This window comes from Sprattus sprattus, assembly GCF_963457725.1.
Source record: "Sprattus sprattus genome assembly, chromosome: 2".
Lineage (NCBI taxonomy): Eukaryota > Metazoa > Chordata > Actinopteri > Clupeiformes > Clupeidae > Sprattus > Sprattus sprattus.
Window position 1 is genome coordinate 14,568,942 of NC_137921.1, and position 15,290 is coordinate 14,584,231.

At 42.4% G+C, this 15,290-nt stretch overlaps 1 protein-coding gene across 1 annotated transcript in view; it reads left to right on the forward strand.

Moving 5' to 3' along the window:
* The window catches only part of sypb (synaptophysin b), a gene marked incomplete at both ends in the record, with an annotated part of 21,191 nt that extends 9,974 nt beyond the window's left edge, over window positions 1-11,217 (forward strand). Inside the window, 4 exons of the mRNA XM_080832541.1 lie at window positions 7,220-7,344; window positions 8,803-9,001; window positions 9,419-9,610; window positions 10,927-11,217. Of these exons, the coding sequence (XP_080688667.1) occupies window positions 7,220-7,344; window positions 8,803-9,001; window positions 9,419-9,610; window positions 10,927-11,217 (807 nt within the window). The remainder of the gene's footprint in view (window positions 1-7,219; window positions 7,345-8,802; window positions 9,002-9,418; window positions 9,611-10,926) is intronic.
* Between the last annotated feature and the right edge of the window lie 4,073 nt (window positions 11,218-15,290).

The window sequence follows — 15,290 nt, forward strand, 5'->3', positions numbered from 1 at the left end:
TCTCTCTGTCCACCTGTCTCTCCTCTCAATGTCCCTGTCTCCCTCACTGTCTCTGTTGCTCTGCCTTTCTGTCTCTCTCTCTCTGCCTGTCTCTCTGTCCACCTGTCTCTCCTCTCGATATCCCTGTCTCCCTCAATGCCTCTGTTGCTCTGTCTTTCTGTCTTTCTCTCTCTAGCTTCCTGTCTCTCCGTCCCGCTCTGTCCACCTGTCACTCCTGTCACTTGTGTCTTCTTCTCTATCCATGTAGTCTTCCTTTATGTGCAGACCTCCCACCCAGTAGGCCTTGGGACACAAAAACACAGCAAACCTTTTAAACCTTACACCAGTCACTCCTGTGACACTCGGATCAGCTTATTCTCCTTTCACAAGAGTCTCTTGATGGCTGTTACAAATTTACGACTCTGGTTAAGGAACGAAATGAGAGACAGGTTAAAGGGAGGAGAGACAGGTTGAAGAGTGTAAATGTGAGACAGCAGGTTAAAGAGTGTAAATGATAGATAGGTTAAAGAGTGTAAATGTAATCATTGTTAACCACTCCCCATCTGCAGTTGCTAAACTGGTGGTCTAATTCACAGCCAGCTGGGGTGAGAAATGTGCCTTCTTTGGCTTGCACTGGTGGTCTTGGGATGGGTGTTGCCTCAGTTTGCAGTTTCAGAAGAATCCACGGCTCTGCTCTTATTTACTGCTGCGCACGCTAAAGTGCTGGAGCCTGCCAAACCAAACCGACGGAAGCTCAGGTCCCCCGAGACTCACACACAGACAGAGACTAGCACACAGACAGAGACTCACACACAGACAGAGACTAGCACACAGACAGAGACTCACAGACAGACAGAGACTAGCACACAGACATAGACTCGCACACGAGAGACTAGCACACAGACAGAGACTAGCACACAGACACAGACCAGCACACAGACAGAGACTAGCACACAGACAGAGACTAGCACACAGACAGAGACTCACACACAGACAGAGACTAGCACACAGACAGAGACTCACACACAGACAGAGACTAGCACACAGACAGAGACTAGCACACAGACAGAGACTCACACACAGACAGAGACTCACACACAGACAGAGACTAGCACATAGACAGAGACTAGCACACAGACAGAGACTAGCACACAGACAGAGACTAGCACACAGACAGAGACTAGCACACAGACAGAGACTAGCACATAGACAGAGACTAGCACACAGACAGAGACTAGCACATAGACAGAGACTAGCACACAGACAGGTGGACCAGGGGTGCTGCAGCGGACGGAGGATTGGCCATAAGCAGCCACAGCAGCAAGAACAGAAACAGCAGTGCTAGGTGTGCGTGTTACAGTAGTGTCACGCTTAACAAAGGTAAATCAGAAGCAGCAGTGTTAGGTGTGCGTGTTACAGTAGTCACTCTTAACGAAGGTAGAACCCAAATGAAAGGACTCCAAGGCAGAGTTTTTAACATGAAGGACAAGCTTTACTTAAAAAAAGAAAAAAGAAACATGAAACAATGACAGAGCAGAGGACTGAGGGAACACAGGGGCTTCTCAATACTTTAACAAGGAAACTAGAAACAGGTGAACCAAATGATTCAATAAACAGCAACAACAAAAAAAAAAGAAACTACCACAAGGGCTGTTATGTCCTATGTCTTATTCTAACCACTTTTCTTTGACCTCCATGGAATACATCTTGAGATCAAGAAAAAGATGTGAAGGACAATTCATGAGGACTAGAGTCTGACTGCACTTGCACTATTATGAGATGGCGGATGTTATTGATGTGGATCTGATGTTGCTGTCGCAAGGAATTGTATTGCCCTTCTTTCGTAAAGGACTGTCCAGTGCACACTATGCTAAAGGAAATAAGAGAGGAAGCCTTGAAGCACCTTCCTTAAGCATTTAGAAGAATTCGGCCAGTTCTTATAATGGCTGCCACTTAGATAGTTCAGGGTTATTTCACTCCGTTAGGAACCTAAGCAAAAAAGACTATCTGACCACAGCCCAGGATCAACTGAGAGTCTACTGTTCCAAAGAGAGACTGTCAAAGTTCGACTTTTCATCTATTCATCAAATCTGTCACCTGACATTGCTGTTGCAGTGCTGAGGAGACCTGTGGCTCAACTGGTGGAGCAAGTGCTAATATAATGAGTTTAATTCTCAGGGAGCACACATACTGACTAAACTGTGCATCTGTACTGTTCTGCTTAAGGTTCCTTCCTGATTACAGGGAGGTTTTCCTTTCCCCTGATGCAATTGTGCCTGCGCTAAGGGGGTCCAGGCACTGGGCTCTATAAAGTGTCTTGAGACAGTTTTATTGTTTTGGCACTATATAAATAAAATTGAATTGAATTACAGTGAGTCGCTTTGGAAAAATTAACAAGCTGCAAATAACTGTGGTTTCCAACAGTTGGGTAGTGCTCCATCTAGCCCCCCTCATTTCTGTTTGCATTTACTAAAAAGGCCTTTTGGCAGGGGCAGATTTACCTTTTTGTGAACGTTGCAAATTGGAGAGCCATTTGGTAATCCTGGATTTAAGGACACAGATTATCAAAGTAAGCCTCATCTGCCTTTTCGCCTGTTGTTTCACTAGCCTGATCTGTTTCATACAAACCATCTGATCGACAGTACTGCAGTACTTATGTTAAAAGCATTTACAGAAGAACATTGTGGTGCTTTGGAAAAATCTTGTGATTTTAAATAATCTACTAAAAGTGGAGAAGAACAACTCAAACACTGTGGACTGGATCTCCACTCAAGGAAACTCAAGAAAACATAACAAAGCATTTTGACGGAAATAATACACATATTCTTAAATCATGTCATAACGTTTATATGTCATAAATATTATATAATTATTCATATTTTTGTGAAAATGATATTTTTGTAAATATCATATAATTATTCATAATTTAGTAAATATGAGCGTAATGGCTGATCCTGATCATAGCCAGATTCATGCCATATCTAGTGTCAAACAACTCTTAGCTTATATGCTAATACCTGCTAACGGCACTAGCACTGTTTCCTCTGCCCACCGCACCAATATAATCCAAAAAAGAAGCCTTGGGTTTCTGTCAAAATGTGGGTTTGGCCATAAAGCTCAGAGACAGAGTAAGTAAGTGTTCAAAGTTATATTATTTAATCATTTGAAAATATCCAGGAAACCTGCTTAGCCTCTCAAAATGCAGAGGACAATAATCAGCAATCTCACTGAAAATATTACCTGCCCAGCCTTTATCAGCAGAGGACAACATTCAGCAGTCTAACTAAGTTAAAAAAAACTGCCAAGGCTCTCAAAAACAGGGGACAACATTCAGCAGTCTAAAAACAAAACCTGCTCTCATTTAGCAGAGGAAACTAATCAGCAATCTACAGTACATGCACCTACCTGACAAGAATAGACTTCCCCTAGACTGAACAATGAACATATAAAGGAGGTGGCCAGCACCATTTCTAAAAAAAAAGGGGTAGACACAAAAATCAAACAATACACAGATGTCGAGACAGACCCTGAAACATACACCTGGTATTTCTCAGTGTGCTAAAACATAAACGAAATAACTATGTGATTAATAATCTTCATCCCAGGTATGTAAAAACCATCTTATCGCATTGGTCTGGCATAGACCATTTCTAGTGTCCCTCCAACCAGGAATCAGCAGCGTAATTAAGAGGGAACCAAAATAAGTGTTCCATGTTTCCAGAGAGCGCTTCTTGTGTCGGACTGACCAGCTAGCTGAGGACACCAAACCTGTAGGTAATCCATTAAGCCATTCCATGAAACTCTGTTGGTGCACGAACTTAGTTCACTTAAATAAATGGTAGAAACCAAGATTGGTGTCCTAGCCTACTTGGTTGAAGTTTTTGTAATCGGGTGTGTGCATCTTTGTGTGTTTGTGTTTGTGTGTTTGTGTGTGTGTGTGTGTGTGTGTGTGTGTGTGTGTGTGTGTGTGTGTGTGTGTGTGTGTGTGTGTGTGTGTGTGTGTGTGTGTCTGTTTGTCTGTGGGTGTGGGTGTGTGGGTGTGGGTGTGTGCATCTTTGTGTGGTTGTGTGTGCATGCAAATAAGGGTGTTGGTGTGCGCTAGCATTCACAAATACGGGGTAAGAGTTTGCTGTTCCTGTGTGTTCGCAGCACGACCATCACAAGGTCATTTTTGACTGACATCCTAGACGTCCAATCCCTGACGGTGAATTTAGCTCCTGCTCTGATTGGTTAAATTGCTGGCTAAACTTCAAAAGGGAGTCTCTCTTTAATGTTGATTGGGTTGAATTAGACTGGCTCACAGAACCAGACCAGAATTGTGTTCACATGGAAATATAGGTTTTGGCACAATTCAAACTATCCAAATAATTAAACATACAGTACCTTTAATATAAATAAAGCCTATATGAGCAATGTTGATAACATATTGCTTGAGATATGTGTCCTAATGGCTCGATCTCTGTGGCTGTGTGTAACAGTCTTCTGCTGGCCTTCCTAGTCACTTTATCAGATGAGTCACCCTCTTTCTCCTCTCCTGTCTCCATTCACACGCGCGGCTCTTTCATAACCATAATTAAAACCCGATGATGACCCGCTGGACTGCCAGATGCGATTAGAGCCCTCCGTCTTCGGGTGTGTTGGCAGGGGTGGGGAGGTGGAGAGGGCACGGTGAAACTCAGATCGGTTTTTACTTCACACCTCCTGGGACAGTGCTCAGACTGCCGATTTATAGACAGACAAGGCAGATGGTCAATTAGTTTTTATTATTTACTTATTTATTATTTCTATTCTATGTTTGTTAATGAAAGTAGTATGTACATAATATGTAGCTTGTATTGATTGGAGATCTTTGTGCATGCACCTCAGTACACTACAGTAGTGTGTGACCGGCTGGACTGCCAGATGCGATTAGAGCCTTCCATCTTCGGGTGTGTTGGCAGGGGTGGGGAGGTGGAGAGGGCACGGTGAAACTCAGATTGTTTTTTACTTCACACCTCCTGGGACAGTGCTCAGACTGCCGATTTATAGACAGACAAGGCAGATGTTCAATTAGTTTTTATTATTTACTTATTTATTATTTCTATGCTATGTTTGTTAATATAATTAAGTAGTATGTACATAATATGTAGCTTGTTTTGATTGGAGATCTTTGTGCATGCACCTCAGTACACTACAGTAGTGTGTGATTTGGAACATACAATGTACCCCACACACAGAGAAAATCAATGTGCAGTTTGTAGAGGGGTGGGGGTAGGGCGGGGGCGGGGGCATTTTGTTTGAAGTGCTGTGATCGATAAAAAGCACAGAAAAGGGGGTCGCTTTAAAAGGACACCCATCTGCTCCATTGCGCTAGCTAGGTGTATAATGTCATATATCTAATTTATCTATAAGAACTGTAAAAGATACAGGAAACTGTTTTCTTTTTTTAATGTTTTATTTATTTTATGTCTGAAAGCTCCCCAGTGAATGCAATGGTGCAAAGGTGTGTACCTGTATGTGTGTGTAACAACAGGGGGGGGGGGGGGGGGGGATTAGCCATTTAGACCTGGTGTGTGTGGGTGGGTGGGTGTGTGTGGGTGGGTGTGTGGTAAATCAGTTCAGAGTTTAGTGACAGATGGTGAAGCACCTCAGTCAGATTAATAGCCGGATTTTCCATTCAATTGGATCTCGCCTGCAGGGCAGGGAGGGTGTGGTAAAAATAGTCTCACCAACTAATCTCCCTTCTCTGTGTGCTTGTGTGTGTGTGTGTGTGTGTGTGTGTGTGTGTGTGTGTGTGTGTGTGTGTGTGTGTGTGTGTGTGTGTGTGCGTTCATTTGTGTGTGTGTGTGAGAGAGAAAGGTACAAACAAGATCTGCAATAAGTGTGAGCGTTTTTGTGAGAGTTGATAACTGTGTGTGTGTGTCTAGTGTGTGTATGTGTGTGAATTCATGTGTGTGTGTGTGTGAGGAAGGCACGAAGAAGATATGCTATAAGTGTGAGCATTTTTGTAAGAGCTGATAAATGTGTGTTTGATTGTGTGTGTGTGCGCAAGTGAGTGTTGTGTGTGTGTGTGTATGTGTGTGCAGGAATGTTTGTATGTGTGTGTTTGCATGTGTTCACGTGTGTGTGTGTGTTTGTGTGTGTGAGTGTTCAGTATGTGTGTGCAGGAATGTGTGTGTGTGAGTGTGTGTATGTGCATGTGTGTGTGTGTGTGTGTTTGTGTGTGTGTGTGTGTGTGTGTGTGTGTGTGTGTGTGTGAGTGAGTGTTCAGTATGTGTGTGCAGGAATGTGTGTATGTGCGTGTTTTTCATTAGGACTGCAGTACTTAAGGTGTGGATTCTTTATGCGTGCTGAAACTTAATACATCACGGAGGGGCCACGGCAGTAAGACATGCAGATTCCAAACCCTTTATTCCCTGACATGCTCAGCTTTAGGTGTCGGGGTAACCATGGCAACAGTTGCAGCACAGATTTGTTCCGTGTGTGCTGTTGCCAGCAGTGAGCTGTGATTGGTGGAGCCCTCGGAGGGCGGGACTCAGAAGATGAGAATGCGTGCTACTGGTGTTTGTTGGCAGAAATGTCCACCTACAAGCATAAGAGGCTTTTCTTGCATTCATGTAGTCTGGGAAGGAAAAGTAATCTTTTGTTTGTTTGTTTTTTTATAAAGGAGCATGACGTATAAGAAAATTAATCCTCCCCCTCCCAATTTTCAAGCATTTTTTCTCATCATGGCAATCCGCTAGCTAGTGTTCTCTCTCATTGATCATTCTTTCTCTTTTTCTCTTGCTCCAAACACACAGGGCACATTTTCTTTCTTACTGGCCTTACAATTAACCACCTCATTCTTGTTCAATCAATCCCCCCCCTCTCAATTTTCAGCAGGACCCCCTCTGTTTCCTTCTGTCTCCCCCCCACAGTCTATCCTCCATCCCTCTGACTCAAGCCCCTTCGCCCCATTCTCTCTTTTACATCCTTACTCTCACCCTATCTCTCTGTCTGTCTGTCTGCCTGTCACCCTATCTCTCTGTCTGTCTATCTGCCTCTCACCCTGTCTCTCTGTCTGTCTGTCTGTGACTGTGTCTGTCTCTCTGCCTGATTGACTCTGTCTGACTGTCTGTATGTCTCTCTGTCTGTGTCTCTGTCTGTATCTCTGTCTGTCTCTCTGTCTTCCTCTCTTTCTTCCTCACTAACTGTGACACACTATCTGTCTCTGTTGATTTATTTTAAAATTCTCTCTCTCTCTCTCTCACCTCCTCCGCAGGTGTTTTCCATCTTTGCAATGGCCACATGCGGTGGCTACTCGGGCAAGTTCGAGCTGAGCGTTGAGTGTAAGAACCGATCAGAGAGTGACCTGGCCTTAGAGGTGGAGTTTGGCTACCCTTTCAGGTTAGTGTCACACATTAAACATGACGACTACACCAGACTGTGTGTGTGTGTGTGTCTGTGTGTGTGTGAGTGTGTGTTTGTGTGCCTGTGTGTATGTGTGTGTGTCTGTGTGTGTGTGTAAGCAGTGTCTGGATGGCTTGGTTTGAGATCTATGACGCATTTGTCACATAGAAAAAAGACTAACATCCACACTGAAAGGTGAAAATGTACCCTAGTTACTTCAGGACTCCGGAGTTGTCAATCAGTATATTTATTCAACAAGAACAATTGCAATTGGGCTCACTCACAGCACACGGATGAAAGTGAAGCAATTTCACTTACAAACCACAAGGTTTATATGCTTAGATGTATCTAATGCTGACGCCGTAAGTGTTAGACATCATAGTCAAAACAAGGTTCTCGACCGAGCTTCTTGTACTTTCACAGGGTCAAGAAAACAATAAGTGGCGCCAGTGAATCAAAGTTACACATATACACAGGAACACCGAAAAGCCATGTCCCTGCTAAAAGAAAAGCATATTAGATCATTATTAAAACAAGGCACTTGATTCATATATTCTAAAGTCATTAAAAGGGGTTGGTAATTATCTCCATCACACACCCCCACTGACTGACTCCCATAAATTGTGCAACGTTCACACCATCAGGTCCTCATCAGCAAAGACGCTTGTGTAAGCTAACTGCATATGAATTGAGTTGCACAAGGCTGTGTGTATTGCTTCTGTCTGGGAATGTTCTCTTCCTCTCAAGAACATAGAGCTCTACGCCTGTCTGTTTCTCAGAAGTGAATCATCTAGAATCATCCCTCTGAGTGATTCTTAGGAACAAGTAATGAACACTGTGAGAAACAGGCTTGTTTACTTGCAAAAGTCACCAGACTCTTGAAGTAAATAATACCCCTGTAAATAAGCTTGTTCTTATGTAAAAGTCACTGGACACTTTCAGGCTGTACACTAAACGAAAAAACTCTTTACCTATCCAGAAACATTAACCTTTATCGCTGAAAGGATTACGAACCCCTTTTGGCAAGCAGTGTTTTGAACCCTTTTAAATGTTTTAAAGGCTGGAGGGCTGAATAGGGGCTCCGCAATGTACCAGACTAGTCTAGTTTCTTTCCTTTTCTGAGACTTCAGCACCAGAGATCTTATAGGAGGCCCCTTATTTCCAGCGCTGCCCCTGTACGTAAAGCCTAATTTATGGAACTTCAAAACGGTTCACCACTCCGTCGAAGCGACTGCGTGGCCGCACAGTAACGCAGTCGTAGAAGCATATCTCGGCCCTTAGTCTCACCATGTTCTCCACCTCTAGTGACTCTGTACGTAAGTCTCATCATGTCCTTACATAAGCTTCACCATGTTCTCACATAAGTCTCATCATGTTCTCACATAAGCTTCACCATGTTCTCACATAAGCTTCATCATGTTCTCACATAAGTCTCACCATGTTCTCTCCCTCTAGGCTGCACCAGGTGTACTTTGACGCTCCTACCTGTACTGGGCGCAAGACTGAGCGCCTCTTCCTGGAGGGAGACTTCTCCTCCTCGGCCGAGTTCTTCGTCACGACCGCCGTCTTCTCCTTCCTGTACTCCATGGCTGCCCTCGCTGTGTATTTGTTCATCATGGAGAAGTACATGGAGAACAGAAAGGGTCCCCAGGCGGTAAGTGTCCATCTTCACTCCCTCTTCTCCTATCTCACCTTCAGATATTTTCTGATCAAACTTTTCCTTCCACTGTCGCACTTTACTACCCTCTCTGCCTTTCTTCCTTTTTCTCCTTTCTTCGATTTATATCTCTGTAAAAAATAGCATATTTAAAGCAATAATAATTAGGGGGTTAATATAGCTATGAATAAGACATTCCTTCAGCAAAGGCCTAATGTCAGTGACATTACAAAATAACTAATGGGCAAAGTTATTCATTAATATGATGAATTATTAATATTATTATTATTATTATTAATTATAATAATATTAATATTTCAAACATGGTAATCATTGGCTGAAGTATGTTTCATTAAAGCTCTGTGGTGCTTATGAAACATCAGTCATTGTGTAAGTAATTCTCTTTCCTCTCAGGACTTCATCGTGTCGGCAGTGTTCACCTTCTTCTGGCTGGTCAGCTCTGCCGCCTGGGCCAAAGGCCTATCGAACGTGAAGACGGCCACGGACCCCGACAACGTCAAGATGCTCATCGACGCCTGCGACCGTGAGGAGAATCGCTGCCGCGAGGTTGCCGACCCAGTGGTGTCTGGACTCAACACGTCTGTGGTGTGTCTCCAAGCTGTTATCTCACATCACATTTACATTTAGTCCATTTTTGCAAGGTGTTCCAACCAGGAAACACAGAACTACATAGTGCATTTCCTGGATGGCTTGTGGGAAAGACACAAATGTTTATCTGTCCTTCACATGACCATATGCTATCAAAATTAATTTGAGGATGGTACCAAAACTAGTTGCCTATAAAACTATACCTAAAAAAGTGTCAAATTGCTGTATATTGTTACTTAAAAGGAGCTTTATAGGGGTTGTTCAAGGCAGCCACTCCTGCAGTGTGTCTCCATCATGTGGGGTCTTACAATAGCTCCTTTTGATAATGCAATACAGTAGTATAGATTCACAAGTGAGTGGTCATTTACTTAACGTGGTTATACAAAAGCCAGGTACAATGAAGGTGAGGAATATATTTTATTTTATTTTATTTTATTTTATTTTTTATATATTATGTGTGTCCACTGTCCAGGGTGTTATCTCACAATCATGTTACTATAGATTTACATTATACAATTTTTTAGTTACTCGGTTACAAAGTAGCATACGGTGAAGGTGAGAAATGCATTGACTTCTCAATGTGTGTTATCCCTGAGAGTTGAACCGGTTACTCTGGTTAAGTTAGCATCTTCCTCAACCAGCTGCACTACGTGATGCTAAAGTAGATATACACTTTAATTACACACACACATGATAGTGGTTCAGGAGGTGAGGAGTCGTTCAGTAAGTTGCTAGTTCAATCCCGACTCCTCCTCACCAAGTGTCGAGGTGTCCTTGAGCAAGACACTGAACCCCAACCGCTCCTGACGTGAAGGTTGGCACCTTAGATTATAGCCTCGTCCATTAGTGTGTGAATGGGTAGATGTCTGAGGCATTTATCTGTAAAGCGCTTTGAGCACTGTATGAGTAGATAAGCGTATATAAATGCAGTCCATTTATATATACGTACATGCGGTATACCTGGCATGTGATAACAGGCATTACAGCAGTAACTCAGAATCAGCTAAGATAAATAAGATCATTTATTTGTTGTTTATTATTATCAAATCGCTCATTCTGGCTAATAAAAAAAACCTTAGTCACCAGATGAATAACATTAATGGCTTTTGCGTTTCATGGAATCTGATTGTGTCATATTTGACCGAATCAGGTTCTGTCAAATCTTACTGAATTTCATCTAATTGAATTTACTTTGATTGGATCAAGAATTATACTTCACCAGACAAATGTGAGAGAATAAACGTAAACAAAGTAAACTGATATACACACAGCACTGATATCACCTGTCTTCTCAACCCTCAACACTCTTCTAGATGTTTGGCTTCATCAACCTGGTCCTGTGGGGAGGGAACCTGTGGTTCATCTTCAAGGAGACCGGCTGGTTGGGAGCCTTCGCCGGCACCTACGCGCCCTCTGCCGAGAAACCCCCTGCGCCGGACTCCTTCGGCCAGCAGGGCTACGAACAGGAGGGGTACGGCCAGCAGGACCAATACGCCGGCTCCCAGGGGGGCTACCAGCCCGAGTATGGGCAGGAGGGCGGCTACACTGAAGGGGGCTATAACCAGGGCGGGTACAATCAGGAGCCTACTTCCTTCGCCAATTAGATGTGACCCTGGAGGAAGATTGACAGCTCTGTGGAAGTGAGTGAACATGCAAACGCAAACACGAGAACATGAGTGGATATGGTTAAGGTATTTAACAGACACTTTTGTCCAAAGCGCCTTACAAAACATTACAAAAACATTACTCTCAACAAAAGTAAACATTCTCAATTTAAATGAAAAACCTCAAACGAAAAGAGTCTCGACTGTGAGCTCTTGCTGTTAAGAGAGGAAAAAGACAACAGACAATAGGTTGAAAGGGTGAATCGAGTGAACTTGTAAATGTGTGGGCCTGTAGTGATTGGATGAGGGAACTTGTAAATGTGTGGGCCTGTAGTGATTGGATGAGGGAACTTGTAAATGTGTGGGCCTGTAGTGATTGGATGAGGGAACTTGTAAATGTGTGGGCCTGAAGTGATTGGATGAGGGAACTTGTAAATGTGTGGGCCTGTAGTGATTGGATGAGGGAACTTGTAAATGTGTGGGCCTGTAGTGATTGGATGAGGGAACTTGTAAATGAGTGGGCCTGTAGTGATTGGATGAGGGAACTTGTAAATGTGTGGGCCTGTAGTGATTGGATGAGGGAACTTGTAAATGTGTGGGCCTGTAGTGATTGGATGAGGGAACTTGTAAATGTGTGGGCCTGTAGTGATTGGATGAGGGAACTTGTAAATGAGTGGGCCTGTAGTGATTGGATGAGGGAACTTGTAAATGTGTGGGCCTGTAGTGATTGGATGAGGGAACTTGTAAATGTGTGGGCCTGTAGTGATTGGATGAGGGAACTTGTAAATGTGTGGGCCTGAAGTGATTGGATGAGGGAACTTGTAAATGTGTGGGCCTGTAGTGATTGGATGAGGGAACTTGTAAATGTGTGGGACTGTAGTGATTGGATGAGGGAACTTGTAAATGTGTGGGCCTGTTGTGATTTGGATGAGGAAACTTGTAAATGTGTGGGCCTGTAGTGATTGGATGAGGGAACTTGTAAATGTGTGAGCCTGTAGTGATTGGATGAGGGAACTTGTAAATGTGTGGGCCTGAAGTGATTGGATGAGGGAACTTGTAAATGTGTGGGCCTGTAGTGATTGGATGAGGGAACTTGTAAATGTGTGGGACTGTAGTGATTGGATGAGGGAACTTGTAAATGTGTGGGCCTGTAGTGATTGGATGTGTGGGCCTGCAGTGATTGGATGAGGAACATAACACACACAGCAAAAAGTGCGTACAATTAAAAACCATAAATACATCCATTCATCATTTTAGACAAGAAAAACAAGGAAATAAGCATTCATCTGTTCTTGTGATGATCTCTGACGGTGACAGCAGTAACAGTGCTTTATATACTAAGTGAAATGTTACTTTCGATACTTTTGATAACTTTGATACTTCTTCTGCATATTTATATATTTATATCTGATTATTCTTTTTTACTTCACAAAGTTTACTAGCAACATTTCTGTAATTCTCTCTCTTTTTCTCTCACTTCCTTTTCTACAGGCGGGGGAATTATAATTACAGCATGTGGGCCCTGACAGCTACCCACAATTCCACACTCCTCTAACTGTCTATCTGTCTGTTTATTTGTGAGCTGACCAATGAATCTGCCATTCCTTTTCTAAAGGAGTGGCCTAGAGGAAATGGGAAGGGGTGCTCGTTTTGATGTGATGTATAGCTATTCCAGTTAGCGGCTGACTTTGGAGTGGAGCTGCTCCTCGTCGTCAAGGACGATTCACCAAAGCTCTCACAGAGTCAGTTACTACCAAGCCTATATTCGACCGCACGTGGCCGCAAGCTAGCACTCACGTGATCTGACAAGGGAAAAACTTGAAACTCTACCAAACATGGATAAACTACTTAAATATATTTATTTATAGATCTATATCTTATATGGGAATAATTTAAGTGAAAGATGTGAGCTTTAGTTATGTAACACTTGGGAGAATGTATTTGTGCTGTGTAAATATCAATGTATAAATATTGATATAAATTCAAATAATTTGTATGGACAGTTGTATAATTTTGTACTCAATATAAGCTGTTGTGCAAACTATATTGAGGTCAGAATTATTCAACTCGTATTTATCTGAGTTATGTTAGTAGCAGCTTATAGTTCAGTCCACCTTTAATTTTTTTAAGGTTTTGTTGCTGTGTTTTGTTTGATGATTTATTTATTTGCATATTTATTTTTATTTTCACACTACCTTTTCCTCAAAGATCTGGTATTTTCTATTGTTGTGAGAGTGTGTTGGAAGGAGCACAGATAGGTGACACAAGAGTCACAGAGCAAAACAAAACAGTTCTAGAGAAATTATTAGAATAAGATCTGAGAAGAGAAGAATAAAGATTCAGATAAATAGAGAAAGGGTTTGCAGGAGCTGAGGCAGTAAGGACATTGACTTGCAGGTTTTTGATGAATGAATTTTGATCCATTTATGTTATACGCAGCATATACGTCATCTAGAACCATTTTGTTGTCTTTTATATTTGATTCTTGACCTATTCTTCTGCATATGTACTTATACTCAGAATGATAGAATACCTCCACAAAAGCTGAAATGTATCAAGCAAACAAACTGGACAACAGCACCAGAAGTAATTAGCATGGTCTTATGTATGGTATGCTTTAACAACCTGCTATGCTACTGCCATTGATGGTCTTACTCTAACAGGACTTGTCATTTTCAGACAAGGCGGATATGAAATCCTTTAGTATTTTTATGGCTTAAAATCTTTGTATTCTTATATGGGGGTGTTTTTTTTTTGCTCTCTAGATGTCGACTGCTGTGTCAGTCTCTACTCCATAAGCGTGGACTGCATGTGTTTACCTTCTCTCTTTTTACCCAGAGGACCCTCACAGCATGTCAATAGAACCAGCAAAACCCACTTCAGAGACACAGCCTGACTGACAGCGCTAACTAGTTGCATTGTACAATCCCTTTATGCAATGAGAGTAAAGTGAAACTGCAGTGGGGCCCCCTCTGCCTCAGGCACATTTAACCGTGCGCTCAATAAACTCACCTTAATGATTGTCAAAGTATCAAAGATTATCACTCATCACAGACCTTCCTGTCAGTCTACCTTCCCTCCCCAGTAATTGCTCAGTATTTGTACTTTTACAGCCATGCGTGTTTCTGAGAAGGGTGTGGTCCCCAAAAAATGAAAGGTGAGAACGAAAGAGGAGGGGGTTGCTGTTCCTGCAAGTAAATTACTTTTGCATCTATGATTATGGAATGCACACAACATCAGCCTAGTAACAAACAAAGGTAGTCAGGGCAACCAATACATCCTCTCATTAGAGCTCTGCACAGAACATCAGAGCCTCAACAAACAAAGGGGTCGTTGTGGCAACCTGACTTCAACAGAAGAATCAATGCCTTGAGTCTGGATCACTCATCCTCTCGAACTGTCTTCAAACTTTCACAACTACCAACCATTCTAGACTGCAGAAACACCCTCTACAATCTGCTGCCATGCACACAGACACACATACACACACACACACACACACACACACACACACACACACACACAAACACACAAACAAACACACACAGCCACTTCCCTGCTATTCGTTTGGTGGCTCAATCAGACAGCATAAATGCAACTCTCTACATGTTCTCTTCCCTTTCGTTCTTTCTCTTTGTATCTCTTGCAAATATGGTAAATAAATAAAAACACTCAATTCTTAGTGGTGGATGATGTCTTGTGGTACTCCCAACACGTTTGGGTAGTGTTGTGTTGTTGTGTATGAAGTATTCTTATAAGTATTATTGATAATGATCTTCATCCAGAGGGGAAACTGGTTATGCAGAAATTGTATACTTACCCGATGGAATACATGTGATACAAAGTCAAAATAAACTTTACATTATTCCGTCGAAGGCTGAACTAAAACTGTGTTTTATTTCTTGCATACAATCAATACAATTGTATTTCACAGTGAAGCTGCTTTTATGAAATAGGCATGCACAAACGGAGGTTGGACATTTATTCTCATTGAGGCAAGACAACTGTCATCTGATTGCCTACAACCATCTTGAACGCCTACAACCATAGGGCTCAGATACACATACGTTCGT